General features: G+C 33.9%; 1 protein-coding gene across 2 annotated transcripts in view; it reads right to left on the bottom strand.

The window, feature by feature from the left end:
* Positions 1 to 26,625, bottom strand: part of LUZP2 (leucine zipper protein 2) — a 684,014-nt gene that overhangs the window by 130,428 nt on the left and 526,961 nt on the right. For both annotated transcript variants that reach the window (XM_031941821.1, XM_031941822.1), the window contains exon 9: positions 7,594 to 7,761. In XM_031941821.1, coding sequence (XP_031797681.1) covers positions 7,594 to 7,761 — 168 coding nt within the window. The remainder of the gene's footprint in view (positions 1 to 7,593; positions 7,762 to 26,625) is intronic.

Below are 26,625 nucleotides of genomic sequence, written 5' to 3'. Positions count from 1 at the left end.
GGATAGAAACAAGGAAGGAAGGAAGGAAGGTAAGAAGGGAGGGAGGGAGGGAGAAAGGGAGCAAGGGTGGAAGGAAAGAGACAGAAAGAGAGAGAGAGCATTTGTTAAATAGTTAGTATTAAGCACTTGGGTAAGCATGAAGATATGAAAGAAAAGAAGGAAGCAAAGAAAAAAAGAAGGAAAAAGACAGAAAAATGAGAGCACATTCATAAAACAATTAGTATTAGTCAGGTACTTGAATAAGCACAAAAGATATGTGTAAAAGCAAACAGTCTGTTTCTTAAAGAAGCTTAACAATCTAATTGGAGTATGAAGATTATGGTCACAGGAGAAAAAAACATGGAAAATTTCAATACTATTATACAAAAGAAGATTTTCTGCATTATATTAATCTAAATATAATGAATTTAATGACCCAATTGGATTTCTCTGATATTGCCTGGGGGGAAAAAGTGATCTCTTCCATAAAGACATACCAAATATTATTATTGTCATATGTGACATGGCAGGAAAAACAATAATTATATGCTATTTATTTCATTGACATAGCATGAATTATTCATAAGGAATTACTAAAGATTAAATCAGGAAATTCCCACACATTTTTGAGTCATGATAAGACCAATTATTAATGATAGATTTAATGCCATAAGCTCTGTTCTTAAATAGTTGTGAGGAACATGATATCCATTCTATTAAATACTTATTAAGCCTTTGCCAGGTACATTGTAGGACAACTAGGTAGGACACTGGATAGAGTACCAGGCCTGATGTTAAGAAGATTGATTTTCTTGAGTTCAAATCCAGCCTTAGACACTTAGACACAAGCCTTGTGGCCTTGGGCAAATCACTTAATCTTGTTTACTTCAGTTTCCTCATATGTAAAATGAGTTGGAGAAGGAAACAGCCAATCACTCCAGCATCTTTTCCAAGAAAACCCAAATGAGCTCACAAAGAGTTGGACACATGGCTAAAAGGACAGTACAAGTAACAGGTATGTTGTACTGTACTAGTCTCTGCAGATGTGAAGATAACAAAAAAATAGCACAATCATTACTCTCGAGGAATCATCAAATACTATAGCTAAGAATTGCAAGAGACTTCACAAATCCGCAAGTTCAACATGTGTAGGAACAAAACATTCCCGTGTGGTAGGGATCAACCATCCTTTTCTTGAAAATCTTGAATGAGAGAAAAATCTACTATTTTCTGAAGTAGACCCTATCATTTTGAATTAATTATGGTTGGGAATATATCCAAGATATAACAGATCTTTCTAGTTTTGAGGTAAAGTCTTTTATTTACTCTATAAGAAAATGTCTTGTTTACAGGCTATATTTTTTTTTAATGGGCCATTTCTTAACCCAAATCACTCTGACTCTTATTGATTAGACAACATTGAGTCCCTGCCTAAACCTCAGTCATCTTGGGAATGGATAAACAAATATAAGCATAATCTTCTAATAAAAGACCATAAAAATGACTGAATAATTTACAAAAATCAAAGAAACTAGGAAAACCTCAACCATCTAATGCAGAGTGAAATAAGAACCAAGAGAATTATTGGCCCAAACTAGTATCCTATTAACTTCCAAGTAGATTTTGAACTCAACTAAAACCATAGGATTGAAGACTCAAATCATCCCTCATTTTATAAATGAGCAAAATGAAGTTCAGATAAGTTAAATAAATAGCCTAAGACCACACTGGTAATGGATATTAGAGGCAAAATTTCAACCAAGGTCTCTGGCTGCAGCCTAGTTGGTATCCAAGATAAATAACTGGAGGATAATTGAACAAAGGATTTTGTGAAAATGAGATAAAGATTGTGTAGAAAGAAATAGGACAGATAAGTGGGAGTTAGAAAAATCAGCAAAGTTGTTATAGAGGAAGTGAGTCTTGAGGGATGGCAAAATCTAAACAAGCTAAAAAGAAGAAAGAGAAATTTGTGGTAGAGGATCAGTATAATCAAAGGTAGCAAATGTTCTCTCTCTTCAGTGAACAGCTGGCACATTCAACACAGCTCAACTTTGCAGTGTTAGAGCAGAGGGCAAAGTGACTCCTGAATATGCATTAGTATCTTTATAAACACGTTAAAACAATTTGGAATGAGATGAAATGTACTGTCTCACAGCGATCTGTTTCATAAACCTCATTAGTTAACTAATTGGATGACCTCATGCCATTTTTTCCACATGGTTAAGACGTAACCTTTCCCCCTCTCAGCTCTGAAATGAATATTTTCATGGATTTTAAAGTATGGATGTGTTCCAAAAAAACTTGTTTTATCTTAGCATTTTTGGATATTATGCTGTGTTCATCATACTGGAGAGAGAAAAAGATACTTTCGATCAGACAATTAGTTGAATGCGTGTATAGGAATCAAAGAAGTATTTGGACAAAAACCAGAAGCAAACATACAGAAAATAAATCAAAACCAACTTTGAACATTGACCATTTCTCACTATGGGTTAAAGAGTAAAAAATATTGGAAAAAATTATATCAAATCAACATCATCTCTTCATATTTCCTATATCATTTTATCTATATTGTTTATCCATTTAAACATATTCTCTCATATATAATATGTATGCACTGATATTCATTATTTCTGTACTTTCTCTGCAACCTACTCTTCTTCCAAGCTTCTATTAATTGCTGAGGACACTACCATTCATTCCTCTCTGTCACCCAGGCTCCCGAAGACACTGTCATTTTTACTTTTTTGTTCTTATTCACTCTACATTATATGGCATAAATTCTCCTCTTTATTAGATAATAAGCACTCATTTCAAATCATCTCAAACTGGCTCAGTCACCTCCTAATGAGTCATCTTGTCTCAAGTCTCTCCCCTTTCCAATCTATTTTTCACCAAAGTTGTCAAAAGTATGTAAAGTTATACTTAAAGGTCTGACTTATTCCATGATTTCAAAACACAAGGAATTGTAGTCACTCCCTTTTACCTTTAGGACCAAACAAAAACTTCTCACTTGGGCATTTAAACCTCTTCTTCTTCTTTTCCAGTTTGCCTACAAATTACTCCTCACTTTCACTTCCATTATTCAATCATACTGACTGACTTGCTGGACTTGGTCCTTGAGACGATTGCTTCTGATGGGATTCTGATTGTAGACCCTAGCCCAAACCTCGAACCTAGCCCTGAACCCCATGGAATCATTAATCATGGGTCTTACTGAAACAATGAACAGGTCAGCAAATTCTGTAACCATATCATCAGGTCACCACATGATAGTTACCATAAAACACAACATAGAAATCCGTCATTAAGAAAGTAGAATCAACAGGATACAGAACAGGACACTGGACAACAAACCCAATAAATCTTTCCCTTGACATGACAATTCCTGTGCATTTCCCCTCTTCTTGGGTGAACTGATAATATCATGTTATCAATTAATCCAATGAATTATTATCGTTAAAATAATGCAATTAATATAAATTAATATTAATATCGATGAATGATAATTTCATTATCATACATTAATATCTTCTAATGGGTTTTTCTATATGATTCCGGGTAACCACATGCACAGTTCCACTAAGGCTTTAGGACCTTCCCACGATAGCAAGCTTAAAATTTAAGGTTAAAATGTACATATCTTGTGATGTAACCAGAACATTAACTCTATAAATATACTTGTGCTTTTGACTCTGGGATTTAATCTGACCACTGAGTTTGCAAATCTCATTAAAGTGTCTTTGAATGGGTTAGAGACTATCTGAGCCTAAATTCTTTCAGAGGACACATACCTGATAACACATTTCTGCTCCCTCTGTGCCATTGAAGAAACATGCTCCCTATTCCTTTCTTACTCTTGGGAGTTATAACTCAACTCAAGCATCTGCAATATCTCCAAAGCTCTCCCTGAGCCCTGGGCCCTGTTGTTATTATCTTCTCCACAAGTAACCTTTTATCAACTTTTTATACCTTCAGTATACATATGTAATAACAATATCTGTATATGTACACACATGTGTTTGTGAATATACTATGCATTTTGTGTGTATAATTCTATCTGTGTATGCATAAACAATATATTTTAATATACAATAGAGTGCATATAGATTATGCATACATGCACAAATGTAAGAATACATGTATATGCATGTGTGTGTTTTAGATGCATACATTTACAAATATGTATTCCTGCACATTAATACACATTGAGCATGTTGTCTTCCTTGAAAGAAGACAGACTGATTTATATTTGCTTTTATTATAGTGCTTGAAAAATAGTAAATATTTAATAAATGATTCTGGATATGTTCTGGATTGCTTAGTTTCAGTTAATTCCTTCAATTCAAGTCATTAAGCATATATGAAGCTACTATAAGTTGTAATGTACCAGATGTTGGAGGTATAATGACAAAGACAATATAGTCCCTGCCCTAAGTAACTAGCAACTTACTGAAAGTAAAAAAACTGAAATACAAAATGAAATAAAATAATAATAATTTGGGACATGTAGAACATTAACAACTTGAGTCATTGAGAAAATTTTCTTGTTTTGGCTTTAACTTGAGTTTAGCTTTGAAAGAAGAGATTCCAAGATGAGAAGGCAAGAAGAGAGAGGATTCAAGACTTGGTAGGTAACATTTGCAAAAGTGTGGTGATAGGAAATGTATAACATTTCTTGCACAAAGTAGGCATGTGAGAGAATCATAGAATCTTAAGAGTTTGGAAGAGCTCTCCAAGGTTAACTGGTTCAACTCATACTTAATAGGAAACCCTCCTAGAATCTCTCCAATTAGTAGTCAACTGGACTAGTCTATTTTACTCTTTAATAACAATACTTATTAGATATATGACTCGAATAATGAGTCAAAAAATTGCTCCTTGTATCTTTGACACAATGGTCATTGAAATCTAGTAAAATCAGTATAAAGACTTTCATGTACAAGTCCTTCAAATTTTTTGTAGATGGCTAAGACATGCCCCTTTACATCTTCTCTTCTACGATTTCCCTGACAACTATCATCTGATATGTTCTCATTTAATAATTTGAATTAAATTAATTTTCAAGAGAACAAGCACTGACCAAGGACTGCCTAAGGAAATAGGGGAGTGCTCAATCACTGGAAGATTCCAAGAAGTAGCTGGATAACCATTTGCCAAGAATGTTATGGATTGGTCCTTGATGAGATCTATTTTGAACTAGATAGCCTTTCGCATCCCTTTAAAATCTGCATTCCTATGAAAAAGTTTCATAATATTCCTTTAAAGACATTATGAGTGGCAGGTAGGACAGAGCACTAAGCCTAGAGTCAGGAAGATCTGAAATTCAATCTGACCTCAGATATTTAGTAGCCAGGTGATCCTGGGTAAGGTTAACTCTGCCTCAGTTTCTTTATCTGTAAAATTATCTGGAAAAAGAATGAGCAAACCATTCCAGTATTTACCAAGAAAAACAACAAAACAGCAGCAGCAACAACAACCACAAAATCAAAGAAAACCAAATATAGTCACAAGAGTCTGAAAATGACTAAATTATAATAACAAAATATGTATTAACATACTCTTATTCATAAAGCAATTATTTAGGTCACTATACTGGATGTTAGGAATAAAATGATAAAAAGCAATCATTCCCTATCTTTAAAAACATTATATTCTGTCAACATAAACTTTTTACATGTACTGTTCTATTATAGATTTTAAGAACATTCTTTAGTTTCTCTTTACTCTCTGAAGTAGTCACTTTAAGTTCTTCCCAGCTCTTTGAATATGTGCAGTTCAGAAAGCCTCAACACCTATCAGTAGCAGGAAATAGGCTATTTGGGTGAAGATTGCATCTTTTTTCAAAGAGAAGGGAAGTTAATAGAAATGAACAGACACTTTTACACCACAGGAAAAACATTTCTGATTTTAAAGCCTGGCCTAAACCCCAGCACTCTCTGTTCTTATACTTGCAGCATGTAATGTTGCCTTAACAGAGTGATAAGATAAATGGAAACACTTGTCTGTGAAACGATTTTTGACTGAGAAACCTGTTTACAGATTACTCAATGAAATTCAAAGCTGGACTTGGGGCACAGAAGAATAATTGACCAGTGTACAAACAGAAATGCACTATATAAGGTTTATGCCAGTTGGATATTTTGTCCTGATCTGAGAAATATTTCCCTTCCATAAAAATAACTACCCCTTTCCCATCTACCACTATCCCCATAGATAAGCCCATCGAAGAAAACAAGAAAGGTTAAAATAGCAAAAAAGAAGAGAAATCCTAATTAGTATATGTCATCTTCATCACAAATGACTGTTTGCTACCTATTCAGGCAATTAATCTTCCTATGAATTTATCATTTAATTTTAGAGTAGAACCTCATTAATATTAATTCTACATATGAGACATTGGGAATTTGTGATGTCAGATAATGGCTGAGCCATAATTCATCTTTGCCCTTTGGAAGGAAAAAAAAACAAAACAAAAATAGGGTTTGCTGAGAAAATTAAGCATAAACAAGTCACTGGGGCATCATATAGCCACATGCTGCCAGCATAAGCCCTCAATGTTTTACCAGCAGATTAAAATATAATTGAAGAATGTTTAATAAAATTTATTAAAATAAAACACAACACAGATAATGCTAATTTGTAGGGTTTTACATCACCATGTGAAAAGCAAGGATTAATCTCTATGTTTATTTGACACCCTTGGTTCCATGTAGTTCTTAAGGGCATGGACTGGATCTGTCATTAGCATATCCACAGAAGCAGATTGACCCCTTCTCTGCCAGTGATACTGAATGTACTGATGAAAGTAATGAGAAATTAAGTGAGTCACTGTAGAACACAGTGTCAATATGTGGCAGAAGCAAGATTTGATCCACAACTTCCTGGATCCAAGGTCAGCCTACTCGTCACTATTGCAAGTTGTGTCTGATTTACAAACTTCTATGGAGATTTTGGCTTCAGAAAATTTGCTTTCAAGATGTAATTGACTGCAGACAACAGAATTCAATTCCTCCCTCCCTCCCTCTCTTCCTTTCTCTCTCCCTTCTTTTCTCCCTCCTACCTCCCCCTTTCCATCTCTCTGTCTTTCTCCCACTCCTTCCTCCTCTTCTCTTCTCTTCTCTTCTCTTCTCTTCTCTTCTCTTCTCTTCTCTTCTCTTCTCTTCTCTTCTCTTCTCTTCTCTTCTCTTCTCTTCTCTTCTCTTCTCTTCTCTTCTTCTCTTCTCTTCTCTCCCTCCCTCTCCCCATCCCTCTCCTTCTCCCTTTTCCTCTTCCTCCCTCCCTCCCTCTTTCCCTTCCTCTCTCTCCCTCCCTCTCTCTCCTTAATCTGTAATTGACTTTTCATTAATGTTGGCTCAGCATCCAACCAAACTGGAACACTGAATTTGTAACACGTGAGGGAGAAATTGCCTCACTTGATGAAAAAGGCTTGTTTGAAACTTTTTTTCCAAGTAACTTTGGTGATATTAGAGATTGGGTTAGCCTGATCAAATTCTCCTTAATCTTTCAATGAATTTGAAATCCTTCTTGGTTCCACTTTGATGGTCTCACAGGAAAAACTGTCAAAGTAGTACTTTGTCTTATTTCATTTTTAGAAGCCTGAATAAAATGTACCTTTTTACTTGTCACAGCAACTGGAACTTTTGAGTCATTTATACTAGGCGATGGCAGTCTCCTCTCAGTTAGTTTAGATGGTATTAGGCTCATAGCTGGAGGTTGATTGCGCAAAACGGATGTGAGGCAGAGCTGGACAGTCTCCTTCAAAGCTTTCAACTGGGACTCCTAGGGAAAACAAAGAGGCAGCAAGAACTTAAAAACTGAGTCTAATCAATTGGAATAATCCTATACTCATTCACTCCATGACTACAAATTAAATACTTAATGATAGTCATATATTTTTAATTAAAATTGAACCAACCAAACATGCTTTTTTAAATAACTACCCCATGAATTTTAGGTCATGCTGTGGGGCTCAAGTAGTCTGGAAAATTTATAATTTATTTCTCTTGTGCTGACATATAGAGTTATGAAGTTGAAAGAATACTAATAACAGATAACTAAATAAAAAAATTTTATATTTACAAAAGGCTAAAGAGTATTTTTATGTTTTAAGGGAAGTATTTAAAAAAAAAAAGAATATTCTTGTTTTACAGATGAGGGAAATGAAAACCCAAGCATGAAATCACACAAATAGCAAATAACAGAGCCTGGGACCTTGATCTACATCACTGAATGGTAAAATGATTACTTTTTGTCATTCTGTGTTAATATGGGAACTTTCCTGGAAACTGAGTGGCTGCCCATCAATTGGAGAATGGTTGGGTAAATTGTGGTATATGAATGTTATGGAATATTATTGTTCTGTAAGAAATGACCAGCAGGAGGAATACAGAGAAGCTTGGAGAGAATTACATGAACTGATGCTAAGTGAAATGAGCAGAACCAAGAGATCATTATGTACGTCAACAACGATACCGTATGAAGATGTAATCTGATGGAAGCGGATTTCTTTGACAAAGAGACCTAATTCAGTCTCAATTGATCAATGATGGACAGAAGCAGCTACACCCAAAGGAAAAAAAAAAAAATGGGAAATGAATGTAAACTGTTTGCATTTTTGTTTTTCTTCTCGGGTTACTTCTACCTTCTGAATCCAATTCTCCCTGTGCAACAAGAAAACTGTTTGGATCTGCCCACATACATTGTATCTAGGATATACTATGACATATTCAACATATATAGGACTGCTTGCCATCTAGGGGAGGGGGTGGAAGGTGGGAGGGAAAAATCGGAACAGAAGTGAGTGCAAGGGATAATGTTGTAAAAAAAAAATTACCCAGGCATGGATTCTGTCAATAAAAAGTTACTATAATAATAAAAAAAAAATATGGGAACTTTCTATTTGATGTTGGTCTTTGGATAGCAATAGATATCATCACATCTGTAATGTGCTTCAAATACCTATACCTATTGGGCTTTCAAGCAAACATTACACCCTTTTAGCCCCAATATTGATAAAGATTTCCTTGACACAAAGGAATAGAGAATGGGACCTCATGTCAAAGAGTTCTGCAGCAGTGACGTATTTTAATGTAGACCATGTGTGGTTAAATGCATAAAGTATCAGGAGACTAATCATTGTGTGAGAATGAGTAATATTATGACAATTTTCAATAACTTCTGCCTAGGGCTAGAGGGAAGAGCAATGGAATCCTCCTAAAGCCGATATTTAAAGGGGCACAATCACTTTCATTTCCTATTCAAATAAAGTCACTGAACTAGACTTCAACATGCCCCTAAGTCTCTCCTTTTCAGCTTTCTATTGGGTGTTCTCTTTTCCTGTATGAGCCTGTAGGTCAGCACTTGTCTGTTCATTAATTATATCCTAAACACTTAGCACAGTGTCTGGCACATAATAATCACTTAAAAAATATTTACTAAGAGAAAATAACAATCTGTTGTAGTTAACACACTCAGGTAGAGAGGTTTGATGGCATTAATCATACTTTATGTCTCTCTATTGCCCACTTCAGACAATACCGATCCAATTCCTGGTAAATCTTGACCACAAATGGAAGACCAATAACAACTGAGCCAAGAAAGACAATGGCTGACTTTTACCTGTCTCCTCAATGACAGGCCAAAGTCACTTCACATTTCAGATACCAGATAATTAATGTTAGCATCTAAAATCGACCAGCATGTGTAGGTAGTGATGGGAAGAGAGAAGCCTTTGCATTTCCTTATTAGACTTTCTGTGAGATTCCTGGGCCTACATAGAGCACTTAGTAAAAAGGGTCTTAATTTCCCCCTCCATGGGTACATAGAAAGAGAGAGCAGTACTAGAAAGTCCCTGTCTTTTTATTTTCTTTCTCATAATTGTGTGGGGGTAGAGGAAGAGTAAAAGACAGAAGGAAGGAGGAAAATGCTAATTATTATAATATGTGTAAGCACATAAAAGGCTTTTATTACGTAAGCAATATATAGCTAAAAGATATCCTGTTCTCAATGGAAAGAGGGGCAAAGGAGGAAATTGTGCTCATTATATTCATATATATATGAGCTTGAGTCCATATACCAATATCATAATCAGAAGTTTTCCCCGAGGGCAAGATTTTACTAAGACTATAAATACATGATAATAAGAATTCCCATTTGGAGAGTGTTTTATACAGAGTGTTCTCCTTACAACAATGCCATTAGGTAGACCGTACAAATATTATTAGTCCCATTTCTATTCATATCAAAACTAGGGTTCAAAAGGATTATGTGACTTGTGCATGAAAACATAACCAAAAATGATCAGAAGTGGAATGCTAATTCAGACACTCTGATGTTAAATTCTGGGCTCTGTCTACTCCCAGGCTCAGTACTTTCATATTTCATTTTATTATGCTTCAGATATTGTGTCTTCTTACAAACTGAAAGTCTGGGATAACCTTGCCTCAAGCCAAGCTATTGGCACTATTTTCCTATATCATGTGCCCATATTATGTGTCTCTGCCACATTTAGGTAACTCTCATAATATTTAAAATTTTTTCATCATTGTAATTATTGTTATATCTATTGTGGTGATCTGTGATCAATGATCTTTACTGTTACTATTGGAATTATTTAGAAGTGTCATCGACCACACACTCATAAAATGGCAAATGTAAATGATAAATCTGTGTGTGTATTCTGACTTCTTCAAGAACTGGCTGTCTCCTTTCTTAGTCCCTGTCTTCAGGTCTCCTTATCCCTGAGACACAACAATACCAAAAAATATTATATAAACTTAGTTGAAAAGCAGCGAAGGGTTTAGAAGATTGACTTTAATTTTGAAAGAAGTTCTACTGTAAAGAAAATGCTATCAAAAAACACTGCATGTTACAGAGAAATATTTCATGAAAGGGAGGACCAATTGATGTGGCAAACCTCACTGTGCTATTTTAAGAAATTGCCACAGCCACTCTAATCTTTGGCAATCATTACCCTGATGAGTCAGTAGCCATCAACACTGAGGCAAAAGTCTCCACCAGCAAAAATATCATGATTTGCTGAAGGTTCAGATGTATAATTTATATATATATAAAATATATATATATATATATATATACACATGTGTGTACAAATATATATGTGTATATATATATAAATATATGCACATATGAGTTTATGTAGATATGTGTATATAAATATTTCTAAACACATACATATTTATATAGAGGGGTAGTTGTTGATTAAATAAATTGATCCAGTTGCCCCATCCCATTTAAAGAAAATGATGATATTCTGATATTTTAATGGTATTTACCATATATTAATCACTTAATAAATATTTGCAACTTAATAAAGTGAGAATAAGTCTGTATCAATCAAGATAAAATATAAGAAGTTTTGATGTGAAGATACTAATAGAAGATTCAGATTGGCTAAAAAAACACAGTAACATCTGATAAATCTTCACTAAAACAGCAGGCCCATAAAAAACTGGGAGTTGTAGAAATTCTAATTACAGACTTGGTTCAAGGTTCTGGTGATGGAGATGGAAAAAATTTGTGTGGAGGGACCATAGCAAAGCCAAAAAGAAGCACTAGCCCAAAGGCAAATAGAAAAGGAACACATAGAAAGGAGATATTAAGGAGAATCAACAAAAATAGAAGACTTAGTTGACACTATCCATCTTTTCAAGGACTGAAGAAACTTCTAAAAGAATTAATCTCACAAAATCTTATGTTCCAAATTTTCCTCCCCTTCCTCCCTTAGATAGCAAGTAAGTCAATACATGTTAAACATGTTAAAATATATGTTAAATCCAATATATGTATACGTATTTATATAACTATCTGCTGCACAAAAAGGGAAAAAATGAGAAAGAAAACAAAATGCAAGCAAACAACAACAAAAAAGTGTGAAAATGTTATGCTGTGAACCACACTCAGTCCCCACAGTCCTCTCTCTGGGTGCAGATGGGTCTCTTCATCAGAAGATCGTTGGAACTGGCCTGAATCATATGATGCTGATTTCTAACCCAGATATTTCCAGAATTCTATTTTTTTCCTCTCCATATTCCCAATAATAAAGAAATTAGATATAAATTTCAATTTAGTCAGGGAACCAAATCTCTGCTTAAAGGTTGTACATTTTCTTAATTAGGAGCTTAGTTTACACGAACTGATGCTGAGTGAAATGAGCAGGACCAGGTGATCATTATATACTTCAACAACAATACTATATGATGACCAGTTCTGATGGACCTGGCCATCCTCAGAAATGATATCAACCAAATTATTTCCAATGGAGCAATAATGAGCTGAACCAGCTACGCCTAGAGAAAGAACTCTGGGTGATGACTAAAAACTATTACATTGAATTCCCAATCCCTATATTTATGCCCACCTGCATTTTTTATTTCCTTCACAAGCTAATTGTACAATATTTCAGAGTCTGATTCTTTTTGTACAGCAAAATAACGGTTTGGTCATGTATACTTATTGTGTATCTAATTTATATTTTAATATATTTAACATCTACTGGTCATCCTGCCATCTGGGGGAGGGGGTGGGGGTTAAGAGGTGAAAAACTGGAACAAGAGGTTTGGCAATTGTTAATGCTGTAAAGTTACCCATACATATAACCTGTAAATAAAAGGCTATTAAATAAAAAAAAAATTTAGGAGCTTAGTTAGACATCCCCTGCAACATTTGCTATTTTCCTCTTCAATCATTTTAGCCAATCTGATAGGAATAAAATAATTTCTAATCAATAATCATTTATATTATATTTTCCTGATTAATAATGATGATTTTGATACCATCTCTAAAATTCTCCAAAATGCCATATTCAGAATATGTGACAACACTTAGTGAATATAATATAATATAAAGGGAAGGAGTTCAATTCTGTAACTTATTCCACCATTCTTAAAACTGACTTTTTACTTGAGACATGAATCTTCTAGATTTTATGATTCATCCTTGCTCTTGTTTCCCAATGACGCACTTTGCTGACAAAACATTTTTTCCTTCTCTTTAACAAACTAGCAGGGAATTTCTGCATTGAAACATTTTCTTTCCCTTTCACTTAAGAATCACATCATGGCTCATATTTCATCTAGGGACCATGTGCTACAAGATCTCCCATGTCTGACTAATATGACACTTAGCGTTTGACTTAATTCACTTTCTAACTTGGCTATACATTTCTAACAGAATATTATACAACTTAGCACATCATCACACAAAGCATAAAATACCCACAAAATGTGATAAGATAAGCCCTATGCCCAACACCCTCATACTTTCTACATTTTTAATTTCTCAACTGTATCTTCAAGTCCTTAATGATAATGATCTTATATGGTTCCCTTATAGCCCCTATAGTGTTCAGCACGGAGTCTTAGATAGTTATGTTCTTTAAAATTTGCTGAATAGCACTTGGCTCATATTTATTGCATGCAGTGATTCTGTTTTCCATTACAGATGTGTGTGTACACATACATATGTTGTGTATATGTGTGCTGTAACCTTCTTTAGTATATCCCTCCTTGAGAACAGGAACTCTTTCTCCTATATTCTTGCATTATCCCCAGTGCCTGGTCCTCAGACTGCATATTTGATAAATATTTTCTGGATTGAAAACAAGGAATTGAATATCATGCTCAAAGAATCTCACAATCATCTTTTTTTTTTTTCCTTCCAGGAGACAGGGCAGAAATAATAGGAGAGCAGCTGTTACAGAGTCTGTGAATAATGTAGGGGAAAATAGAATAGATAGATTAGCTTGACCTGCTGCCCTTGCTATGTTGAGCTTTCTAAAATAGGATGATTGTCTTAAAGGAGAGCTTATTGAATGGATAGCAAGTAATAAAGAAGCTTTTTAAATGTATTTTTGTATGTTTTCTCCTTCTGCCCATTTCAGCTCCCAGTCTATAAATGAACATAACAGACATTTCACTCTGCATTTCTATGTAAGAAAACTAAAAATGCTGCTGCTTAAGAAAAGAATGAAATTTTAGGAACAGGTAAGGAAGGTTAGGTGAAAAGTATCATACTGCAGAGACAGGAAACCAGGGGAGGAAACTGTGTGCAGACACTGTCTATTGGAAAGGCGTACCTGCTGATCCCACCTGCTGAATAAGGAATTTAATCATGATAAAATTTAACTAAGTACCTTACAGATGGGAAGATGCTAGCATTAGCAAGCTTGCCAATACCATCTTGTAGCAGGTGAGCTGACTGCTATGTACAGGGAGGTTGAGTATCTGCCATGTCAGTCAATATGGTTATTCTTGAGAGTTTGGGTTCCTGCCTTTATATTTAATTCCCCTTTCCCACCTACAATGCCACTTGACTGGAGTATACCCAGAGAGGATGTCTTCCGTTATTGTTTTGGAACAAGTGGCACTTGGGTCTCTCGAGCTAAGGACACTCAGAGGTGAAATAGGTACAAGCAGACCTCGAAGAAACTGTTCTTTTATACTGAAAAAAATCAGGATTATTCATTGTTAGTGTTTCATTCCTTCTTCTTCTTCTATTCTCCTTCAATCCAGAATTTTCTATACATCGAGTCTCATTCTCTGTCTTGTGGGGTTTGTAGTCTCTGAGGAAGTTTTTATTATCAGAATCAATTCTTTTACCTATAATTTCGATCCTTTCCCCTCACCTTTAAAATTTTTTCCCTTTTTTTTTTTTTTTTTTTTTTTTTTTTGTCTTTACCCACAATCTCCCTTTCTACTGGCCATTCTCTATGCCAAATGCCATCATCTCATATATTCTTAAATATACCTTCCCTTAACTCTGCTATCCTATTAGATTATCTATCTTTCCTTCTTTTCCCTTTTATAGGTAAACATTTTCTATCTGTGATTCCTTTCTTTTCAGTCACTTACCATCTGCCTCCAATGGCTCCATGGTACTGAGGATTATGGATGAATTAAGTGATAAAACTCAATACTATTTTCCCACTGCCCATACTTCTGCATGCCTCTACATCTTTTGATACTACATCCATCTCTTGGATGCTCTCTTTCTCCTAGAGATCCATTCCAGTGTATACAACTTCTCATTTTCATTGTCATATCCTGGATTATCATATATTTTAGGACCATCCCTTAGTTTTTTTGTCTTGCTCTCTTTCCTTTATCCTCTTTACTTTCTATTCCTTGATCATCTTATTATTCATGTGCATTTAATTATCATTTCTACTTGTATACCTCACAAAGCTGTAAATACAATTCTTCAATGCCCTCAGCTTAATACATTGCTACATCTAGATATCCTATTGACACATCCAGCTCTAACTTCAAATTTGCTCTTTCTTCAAACTCTCATATTTCTGTTGGGGGTACCACTCCATTATATCATGCAAGCTCATAATATCGGGCTTATCAATCATTTTTCCTCTTCTTTGTCTCTATATTCAATCATATGCCAAGCTTTTTCAATTATCTAGACAATGCTCACATATGATCTTTTTTTCACTCACATACTCATACACATATCTTGCATCTTTATCAATTTTCCTGTACTGCTCTAAAAAAAGAAAAGAAAAGAAAAAGCTGTCTTAAGTGAGCTGCTTTCTTCCAAATGCCCAATATTCATGGCAATCATTTGTGCAAAATAATCTTCCAAAATCCTGACCATATCACTTCTCTGTTAAACTGCTATCCAGTGCCTTTATGATTAACTATCATTTCATCAATATGACATTTATGAACTGCCAAAAATGGTTCCAATCTACCATTACATACTTCAAATTAGTCACATTTTCAAAATCTATTCTCAAGCCAAACTAGCATCATGAACTTTGTATTCCATTTCTCCACTCTGCTTTCCTTTGGGAGCTATTTGACTATTCCTAAAGTTTTCTTCAACTTAATCTCTACTCTGGAAGCTAATGTACCTACCAAGACACAGTACAGAAACAATTTCTTTGTTCAGAATTTCTCTAATTCCTAATGTTGAGGATTTGCTACTTACTCAAATAAAGTTTTCTATCAATCTCCTCTAAGCTCACTATTCCAGTTCCTAATCACACTTGCAGATTGGGTCCCCAGATAGCAGCTTGCTATCACTTGCCTCAGGGACCTAGGGGTAACTCCAAGAGTTTATAATCCCAAATTTATTACTCACAAGCATCCATCAAGCACTATCAACCCTACTGAGTATTATTTGATACCAATTAGTCAGAATTATCCAACTTTTCAATATGAATATTTTATAGGATAGTATACTTAGAAAATCTGGTTAAAAAAAAACACAAAAAAACTTTTTTCCCCTAAAGTTTGCGAAGCTCACTTCTTCAAACTTTTATACATACATATTTATATATATACATATAATTATATATATGAATATATATATATATAAATATATATATATATATATATATATATATATAGAGAGAGAGAGAGAGAGAGAGAGAGAAGATAGAAACAAAGAACGAGAGAGAGAGACACAAAGAGACAGAGATCCAAATAAGTTAAATGGATAAAATTAACAACAATGCAGCATAAAGTAAACTACACTTTGTGGTTCCAGGAAAGTTGTTTTATCCTTTTATAGAGTTCCCATGAAGTTCCTGTAAGCTCTCTGTAGTTATTTTCTATACCCAGAGGGTTGAAGTATTTGTAAAATCCTAAAGCCACACTTTCCCCCACTTCTCTAAGCTGTCCTCTTTCAGTTTTGTTTGTAGTGGTCCAATTCCTAAGATGAGGTAGTGTGAGATGGGCAATTAAAGGAGGTATGAATATGATGCTCTTTCTAGGTTAATCTCTTCCTGACCTCTAGTTATAGGCATGAGTCTGACTTTCCAAAGCATTTCCAAAGCTTTGCTCCTAAATAACTATCTCCATACTTCTATTGAAATATTCTGCTTCTGTGAAATACATAATGTCCACATACAGGCTTCATCTTTCAATCAACCCCAATATATTTACCATCTGTTTTTAGCCCAAAGTTCAAAAGCATGTAATCCTACCAAAATATGTTAAATTATTTGAACTTTAGTTAATTGATTCAATTGAGATGTCTAACAGTTGTTCATATTTATTTTAAATCTTAAATTTATTTCTCTCTTCTGTAAATTAATAAAAAAGAAATTCCTACCTGAGATCAGTATCAGGGCATAGATATTCTTATCTCTTTTGACTACTTCTAGACTTTCCTTACTTTGTATATAACTCTTTCTCAACTATAGGAGACCATAAGTTTCCTGGGTGCAGAAAACGTGTCATTTTTGTCTTTTTTTTGGGGGGGTGTCTTTCATTTGGCAGAATTTTTAGCAAATTGGAAGTACGTAATCAATAGTTATTACAATAAATAGACCATTATTAGAACAAGTATCTTCATTTGCATAGCTAGAATACCCACTAACTACCCCTTTCTTTTTCTTGTTTCTGTTGAGAGTATTCAAAATCCAGAAAACTGAACTCTGATATAAAACAAATAAAAATTCATCCTCTCCTTTAAATAGGTCGATCATAACCATCCTATATACCTGATTTACTCTTACAAATTAATTACTAGATGTGTTGCTTTTGTTGTTCAGTCATTCTTCAATCCTGTCTGACTCATTTTCTTGACAGACACACAGCAGAAGTTTGCCATTTCCTTCTCAGTTAATTTTTCAAATCAGCAACTGAGAAAAACATGGGTAAGTGATTTTGCCCAGGATCACACAGTTGGTTAGTGTCTGAGATCGGATTTGAAATAAGGAAGATCAGTCTGACTCCAAATACTGAAGTCTATCTACTGTGCCATCTAGCAGCCCATTTAGTAGATGTAGGACACATTAGATCCAACTAATGATGTATCTACAATGACTATTTTAGATATACATGCATGTAGATGTGAACCTGAAATTTTCAGATGTTCCAATTACATATTTTTCTGTCAAAAATATGCAATGTCAAAAATATGTTCAGTTAATAGATTCTTCTTCAATTGTAATCTTGTTCAGAACATCATCAGTTATAATGGTGAACTTTTGCTTTTATTTTCTTATTTCATTTTAATGACTTGAAGTAGTTATTTCACTAACTAAAGTGCATTTACAAAGTAAACTTACATGATCTTGCCATTATTTAGAATCTCTTTGTTGGAGAAGTATTTATTTTCAGTTAAACACCTCTTTCTAATCAATCAACAGACAATAGCAAAGGTAGTATTTTGTAATGTTCAATAATTTCCCTGCTCAGTGCTTTTTAAATTCCCATTATTAAAAAAATATATTTCTCATATATAGGGTTAAAATTTTTGGATTAGTTTCCAAAATTTTGGTTGCTTTTCCCCATAACTATATAACTATATTCCCCATAAATATATTCCAAAATATGTTTCAGTATCATATTTTTTGTTAACTTCATTGAGAATACCAATACTTGTTGATTTGATTTGTATGATTCTGTCAACTTTTTAAAAATAAAATGTCTCTACTTTTTCATGTTTTACAACAGATGTTGGCATTTAATGTGAAATTACCTTCTTAGAGGTCTTTTACTTATATCTATAAGAATTAAAAGTTGCGAGACAAAACTATCCCATGAAATTATGTTTCTTTCTGCCTTTGAGAGTATAATGAAATCTGCCAGCTCATTTGCTTGCCTCTCCAAGGAGAGCATGTGAGTCATACTTTGATTTAGGAATAACCTCCTTTTGACTTCAGATTTTAAATCACTAGAATATCAATACTGATGTGGTTCACATCTTCTAAAATTATAATGATTGGATATTGGACAACAATTTTACATTTGCAGGACCTTCAGTTAATGGTTATGGATATTCTACCAACTCCTGAAAGCTTAGCCTTTTCTGCCTGCTCTATCAGTGTCACTTTGGGAGAAGGAAGGAGCCACGTGAAACAAATTGATCATTTTTTATAATTTTTTCTTTGTTTCAGATTAACAGGCAACTTAAGTTTGGAGAGTCTCTTATTTAAATGTAAATTCCCTGAAATAGGAATGATTACATTCCTTTTATCTGTATTTCCAGTGCCATCATATTGGGAGTAGCTAATAAGAACTGGACATATATATGCATTAGAATAAGGAATTCCCTAGATGAAAAAAACTTCCTCTACCATTACAGATCAAAATCTTTATCTCAACATAGAGCTGTAAAGTTTCTCAGATCCCTGAGAGGATATGTGATTTGCCAAGGATCATCTATATAGTGTTTTTCAGAAGCTAAAGCCAATGAATTAGAACCCACTTCTTTTAAGGTCTTAAAAATATTAGTTGACTAATTATCTACATGATCTCCAGATAACAACCTCAGTCTATTAACAGAATTGTACTTGAGAATAATCATGACAAAGAACTTCAAATACTATGTATTTTGCATATTTTACTGGGGAGTTCTTTCAGTGAGACATAATTAAATGTGTGCATTTCTGTGTGTGTGTGTGTGTGTGTGTGTGTGTGTGTGTGTGTGAATGGATGAATAAATTAATGAACAGAAAGATGAATGACTTCTACCCATCCTACTTAGTATATTAGGCTGTGATGAGGATCATATAAAATACTATATAGTAGCATAAAATATCACACAAAAATAAGGGCAATCCTTTACAGTAGCCTTTAAAGGTAGACACTAGAGGAAAGTTAAAAAAAAAAAAAAAAAAAAAAAAAAAAAAAACTTATGTAAAGAGATGGCAAGAAATGAGGTTATATTTATTATGCTGCCAAGCCTAGCCTTTTGAATTTTAATAGTTCTTTGTGTCAGTAGCTAAAGGCTGTCATAGTTTTAAACACAATCAAAATAATAACTGACATTTATTTAGTACTTTACATTAGAAGAGCTTTTTATACCTTGCCTCATTTATATAGTGCTTTACATTAGACAATTTTCTGTACCTTGCCTCATTTATATAGTGCTTTACATTAGACAATTTTCTGTACCTTGCCTAATTTAATCTCTCCAATATTTCTTTGAACCATGGTGACCAAGAAAGAAACTGAGGATTGCAAAGGGAAAAGAACTTACCTAAAGTCACATGATGGCAAATATGGAATTTGAATCCTGATTTTCTGCCACAAATAATAATTCTTTTTAAACTACATCATGTTGTCTCAGATCCAATAAATAATAAAAATTCTTCAAAAACTCAGGGTTGATTCAAAGATGATGAGGCTGTTAATGCATATATCAGTCACTGTAAATGGCAGTTTTCTTTATCAAAATAGAACCCAGGGCCAGGATGCTGGAATGTTAAAAGGGATGCTGTTTTCATAATATTTATGAGGGTTTTAATGAAATCTGAAGGCCTGATTCAATAACCTAAGGAGACAGACACTCAAAGTGAGTAAAAACCTCATATAAAGAAGATGGGGGGAAGTGATTTTATTTGCCATTAAGCTATACTTACTTATATTGTGAAAGTGAGCATAGCATTCTCATTTTTCTCTGTGTCTCAGGTTAACAGGCCTTCATGAATCATCCATCATTCATGTGGACAAGCCATTGGTTCTCTCTGACTACAAAGGAAGTAATAGAGCCCAAGGGATGGGTGAGAGAATTGATGACCCATGACTAGGATGAACTAGGAACCACTTCATCTAAGGCCTTAAATATGTTAGTTAATTAATTATCTAGGTGATCTTCAGATAACAAATACAGTCTATTGACAGAATTGTAAAGAATAATCATGACAAAGAATTTCAAATACTATGCATTTTGGATATTTCCTTGGGGAGGTCCAGTGTTCCCTATTTACATTTGGAAAGAATGGGACAAGAGCAGAAAGGGGGAGAAGGAGAAGATCTAGGAGGGGCCATCTACATCACAAAGAGTCCATGGGGAAGGTGACTGGGACCAAGTCTCCCTAAAATACACTTTTATATATATGTGTGTGTGTGTGTCTTTGGGTGTTTTAGTTATGTCCAACTTTTCCTATCTGTCTTTAGAATTTTCTTGGCAAAGATACTGGATTGGTTTGCAATTTCCTTTTCAAACTCATTTTACAGATGAGAAAATGAAGCCAAAAAATTTAATAGACTTCTCTAGGGTCATAAATATCTGAGGCTAGTTTTAACTCACATGGATGACTACAGGCCCAGAGTTCTAACCACTATACCATTTGTATTCTTCTATACGTCTATAGACTTCTATACTTTGTGTTTGGGGACATGTAGTCCACATTCCTTGGAATAGCATCCATTATTTCTACCATCCACCTAGCACTTGACCCTTCTCTAGAACCCAGCTAAAGTAATATTGCTTCCAGAAAGTTTTCTTTGATTCTTCCACCCATCATTGATCTTCACTTTCTTGAGGTCAAATACCACAATGTACATATATTTGTTTATTTTAAATGTAAACCTGTTATTCATTAAAATATGTTCATCAGATCCCAGATGAGAGTTGAAAAGGACCCCAAATAGCCTACTGATTCTAACTTCTTTTATTTTACACGCAAAAAAGCAAAAAACAGGGCAGTAAAACAATTTGTCATTGGTCACAGAATTAATAAGCCCTGAAAAGTAGGGCTGTGAGGCAGAATACTCAAATTGGATCTTGAGAACTATTTGTTAAATCTTCAGTAGGAACATTTACATCTTGGAAATTGGTAACCCTCTACAAATTGTGGGGTTTGATTGATTCTTCTGTTAACTGTCTCCACTTAAGAAACTCATGGTTAAAATATTAATCAAGAAAATTAAATCTAAAATTGTATAATGCATGCATATATATACATATATATATGTGTGTATGTATGTATATATATATATATATATATATATATATATATGTATAATGTTAAAGATTTGCTAGTAAACCACTGACTGAGGGTCAGATTTGAACTCTGATTTCAGCGCTAGAACACTCTCTCTTCTATCAGCTCTTCAAATAGAAAACTTTGTGTTCCAATGGAGAATGAGCTATTGTTATAGAATTTATAGTCTTAATAAGCACTGAAAGGTTGAGTCACTTAGTCAGCAGGCATAATACACAGTACCTAAGTCTATCTTTCCTGATTCCAATGTCAGCTTTGTACCCACTAAGGCATGACATGTCTAATCATATAGGTTATCACTTTAGTTTTAATGACTTCCTATTTAATGTGAATTTTGAATTATTTTCTATCTTCTATTTTGTCATCCTGTTGAAATCATTAGCTCTTCAACTTAAACTGCCTCACGAGGAAAAGGGCCTAGACTGGATGATCTCTATGAATGCTTCCATTTCTGAATGTACTCTGGGAAAGTTCGATGTATTGGAAGGAATATTAAACAAGTCTCATTTGGTTCTGAGATTTTGTGATATTATGAGTCTGAATGAGAATTGAGATTTAAGGGATGATGGCACAAAATCAAGATTATTCATTTGTCTATCCCAAGGCCTGCAATTTACATTGCAAGAGTCATTCCATTTGTCTTTTCATTTGACCCTTTTAAAAACAACATTATTTTCAAGGAAATAATAAATTAAGTGCCTTTAAGTCTTCTGGGAAAGAGATAGTATTAATATTCCTACATTTCCAGTCTTCTCACACTTTATTCTTTTACATAATGGGCAATCTAATGGCTTTAGCCTATTTATTTTTTGCATTAAATATTCTGTTTTCATCTCCTTAACGATAGTATTTCCATTGACCATTCCCCAAGTCTTACATTCTCTTCCTCCTCACATTTACCTCCTGGTTCCTTCAAGCCTCAGTTAAAATCCCATCTTCCATAAGAAACATTACCTTGTTTGTGCTAAGACTAATCCCTTTTCTCTGAGATGACTTTCCAGCTGTGTTTTCTTTTCTAAATTTTTTGTATAACCAAACACACATACACACATATAGCTGTAGTGTATCTTCTCCATTATACTGTGAGTTCCTTGGAAACAGGGACTTTTTAAATTTTGTTTCTGTTTTTAATCATATTTTTACATCCAGCACTTAGCAAAGGGATTAGCATACACTCAATACTTAATAGATATTTATTAAGTGAATGAAATATACCTGCTAGACTGGATAAATAATAAAGTAATCCATGATGAAGAGTTATGGGTATTATTGGATCAGCTCAACTAATATATACTGAAAATCCCCAAAAAGAAGAGCATCTGGAAAGAATGAGACGCAGAAGAAGGAAGTTTTACGTAGAAACAAAAGCTTCATGGGTCAGGATCATGGGCACTCAAAGTGATGTACAAAATCTCCATTGAGGGGGAAGAGAAAGAACACTTAACACTTGTTATGAGAGTGATACAGGAATAAAGGGGAATAAATGAATAGCAAAATATGGGTAGAAGAGAAGAAGTCAGGAGGATAAATATCATGTCTACACCAAAGACAGATTGCCATATCAGGAAATCTACTAGTCTTGTACTTATATAATTTATCCCATTTCTTCTTCATCCCTATAAAGAAACTGGAGAGCAGTGTATTCAGGCCAGGGGATAATAACTTGGGGTCCATGTTTTTTTTAAATATACCAATCATTGCATTTCTATATAATTTGTTTCCTTTGTCATCATATTCACTTTATCTAAGGCATTTTCAAACAATGTTCTGCTAAAGCATTCATAGGTCTCTTCTGATAGCCAAAGGTATCTAAAAGGTTAAGAACACCTGTTTTAGAAAAAGTTCATAATGAAGGATTAAGGTCAAACCTGTAGTATTTGCATATTACATGTTTTGCAATACATGTTTTGCATACTACAGATAAATAAAAAAACAAAAAATAAACAATCAAAAGCAGCCCCTTATATTTTTGTAATGTTTCAAAATTGACAAAGCACTTGTACATACATTTATTCCTTGGCTTCACAGGAGTTTTGGGAATTATTCAGCATAGAAATCATTCTCATCATTTTATTGTCCCTTTACAACGGATGTGGAAACTGAGACAGACTTATTACAGTTGAGTGGCAGGCTTCAGTTAGAGATTGGAATTGTGTTTATTAAAATATCAAAATGTATTCACATATAAAGAATATGGGATTTGTTGTCAATATGATTTAATAGTAAGAACATAGGGTCAAGTCAGAAAGATTTGAATCTGAATCTTCCCTTAGACACTTATTCTCTGAGTGACACTGGCTAAGTCACTTAACATTTTGGGCTTCAAATATACACATTAGACAATTGTCTTATCTGTAGAGTGAATCAGCTAAACTCAAAGACCTTTAAAGTCTCCTCCAGCTCCAAATCTATGACCTTAGAAAGAGGAGGAAGAGAAGGAAAGATAATAAGTATTTCTTATAAATATTATCTCTCTCTATGACAACCTCAAATCTTTTTCACTTCTTAACAATGTGAGCTGGACAAGGTAACCAGTCAATATCCAAGACTCAGTTTCCTTATCTATAAAATGGAAACAATAAATCCCATTTTACCTATATCACAAGATTGTTTTGAGTTTGATTTAAATAAAGTGTTTTTAAAGGGTAAAATATATAAAGATTGAGTTAGGACCATGGGATGGTAAAGTCCTTTCTCCCTTAACAACCATTTTCCCAAAGCCCCATAGCTAAATAACACCAGAGATGAACTTCTGCCATTTAATTCAAATCTTTGGACATTTACTAAATACATGAGCAAGATGCAAAGTATATTCTAGACTCCAACAATCTTCTCTTTATATTGCACCTGCATCACTGAACACAACCTAGTGCTACAAATACCAACACTGATTTTGGCTACCTCCCCATTTCAGAAGCAGTCTGCTTAAAGCTTAGAATCAGTCCATGATTTAATACAATTAGATTGTGACAGGATTCCATAAACAAGCACATTCAATGGGAATTTACAGTAAAGCAAATCTGACCTCATAATCGCCAAATATCCTGATGACTTACAGGATTTTATCCTAGGACACCCAAGTACTAAAGCATTAACTATTGTCTTAGAATACCCTTGGCAGCAAGGCGGCACCACAGTGTAGAGTGCTCTGGACCTGGCTTTAGTTAGATTTGAGTTAAATTTGCCTTCAGTTATTTACTATTTGTGACCATGGACAAAAAACTTAATCTCTATCTCCCTCAGTTCTCTTAGTTATACAAAACCAGATAATAATAGCATTTTCCTCCCAGGGTTTTTATAATTTAATAATATTGATAATTAATACTTGATATTGTTATTAAATATTATTAGATAATAATAACATTTTCCTCCCAGGGTTTTTATAATTTAATAATATTGATAATTAATATTTGACATTGTTATTAAATATTATTAGATAATAATAACATTTTCCTCCCATGGTTTTTTATGAGAATCATATCTGATAATAATGATAAATAATATTTGATATTATTATTAAATATTATCAATCAATAATATCTGTAAAACGCTTAGCAAAATACCTGGAACATAGTAGGTACTACATAAATGCTTATTCCCTTACTTTTCCCCTTCCTTATGCACAAATATATGTGGTCAAATATATGAAATAGAAATAACATAAATAATACTGTCTTAAATGTTTTATCTATAGATGTGTATCATCTGATCAACTTTGCATCTGTGCTTCAATTTAGATGAAATACCCACTTACTACTACTTCCAAATAACTAATTATTAACTATAACATAATTGTCTAGACAACTAGATGGCATAGGGGGTAGAGTACCTGGCCTAGAGTTAGGAAGACTTATTTTCATGAGTTCAAATTTGAACTCAGACACTTGTTAGATATGTGATCTTGGAAAGACTAAATTTAACTTTGTTTGCCTCAGTTTCCTCATCTGTAAAATGAGATGGAGAAGAAACAGGCAAACAACTTCAGCATCTCTGCCAAGAAAACTCCAAATGGGGTGGGTCACAAAGACTTGGAAATGCTGAAAAATGATTGAACATAACAAATATAATTGAGAAACCCACCAAGGTCCTGGGAAAGAAGATTTTGTTTGTTTTTGAAAATTTATCACAAAAGAAGTGGTAAACAGGTAAATGAATTGTTGTTTGCATTATTCTTTAGCATGTTCATCATAAAGGGGCAAGGTTGTTGAAATGATTAACTGACAATGAGAGAACAAGCTCTCTCATTGAAGGACATCTCCAATACTTAATTAATTTTTAAATGTCTCCTATAGCAAAGCTCTTATCTAACTATAGATCTGCTAAAATCTATCCAATTTTTAATGGTAAGCATTATTTTAATATTTACTCTGCCTTTTAACTCCAATCTTTCCATTTCTGCCATTAGTTTTGTTTAAGATATGGTGAAAACAATGTGATTATCTTAAACATAGTGAGGTTAAGAAATGTACAAATCTGGGACAAATATTGACTGGGGAATATGGATCTGGACCCTCTTTAGCATGATATTAAATGTGATAGAAAAGTCAACAGCAATCATTTAAGTACTTACTATGTGTCTAATGTATCTGTGCTAAGTGCTAGGAATACAAAGAGAAAGAAAAAAAAAGATTAAAAATCAACAAATAGCCAGCACCAAGAAACAAAAAAGATTCTTGATCTAAAAGAAAATCTATGTTACTAGACCTCAACTTATATTATTTCCCATCTTTTCAGTGCTGTTTAATAATAATATTTTTCCCCTATCAGCATTCAGTATTCTAGATTGCTCCTTTTCCCCCTGTAAATATAAAGGGTATATAAGAAATTTAATATCCCTCCTACTTAGTCAGTCAATAGGTTCCCTATCACCTTTCAAGTGTCTTATTCTCAAACAGTTCAAAATCTAAGAGGTGAGAGATAACATGCAA

Source organism: Sarcophilus harrisii, chromosome 6 (assembly GCF_902635505.1).
Source record: "Sarcophilus harrisii chromosome 6, mSarHar1.11, whole genome shotgun sequence".
In the NCBI taxonomy this organism is placed as follows: domain Eukaryota; kingdom Metazoa; phylum Chordata; class Mammalia; order Dasyuromorphia; family Dasyuridae; genus Sarcophilus; species Sarcophilus harrisii.
Note: the sequence above shows the minus strand (reverse complement) of the source record. Positions and strands in the feature narration are given on the sequence as shown.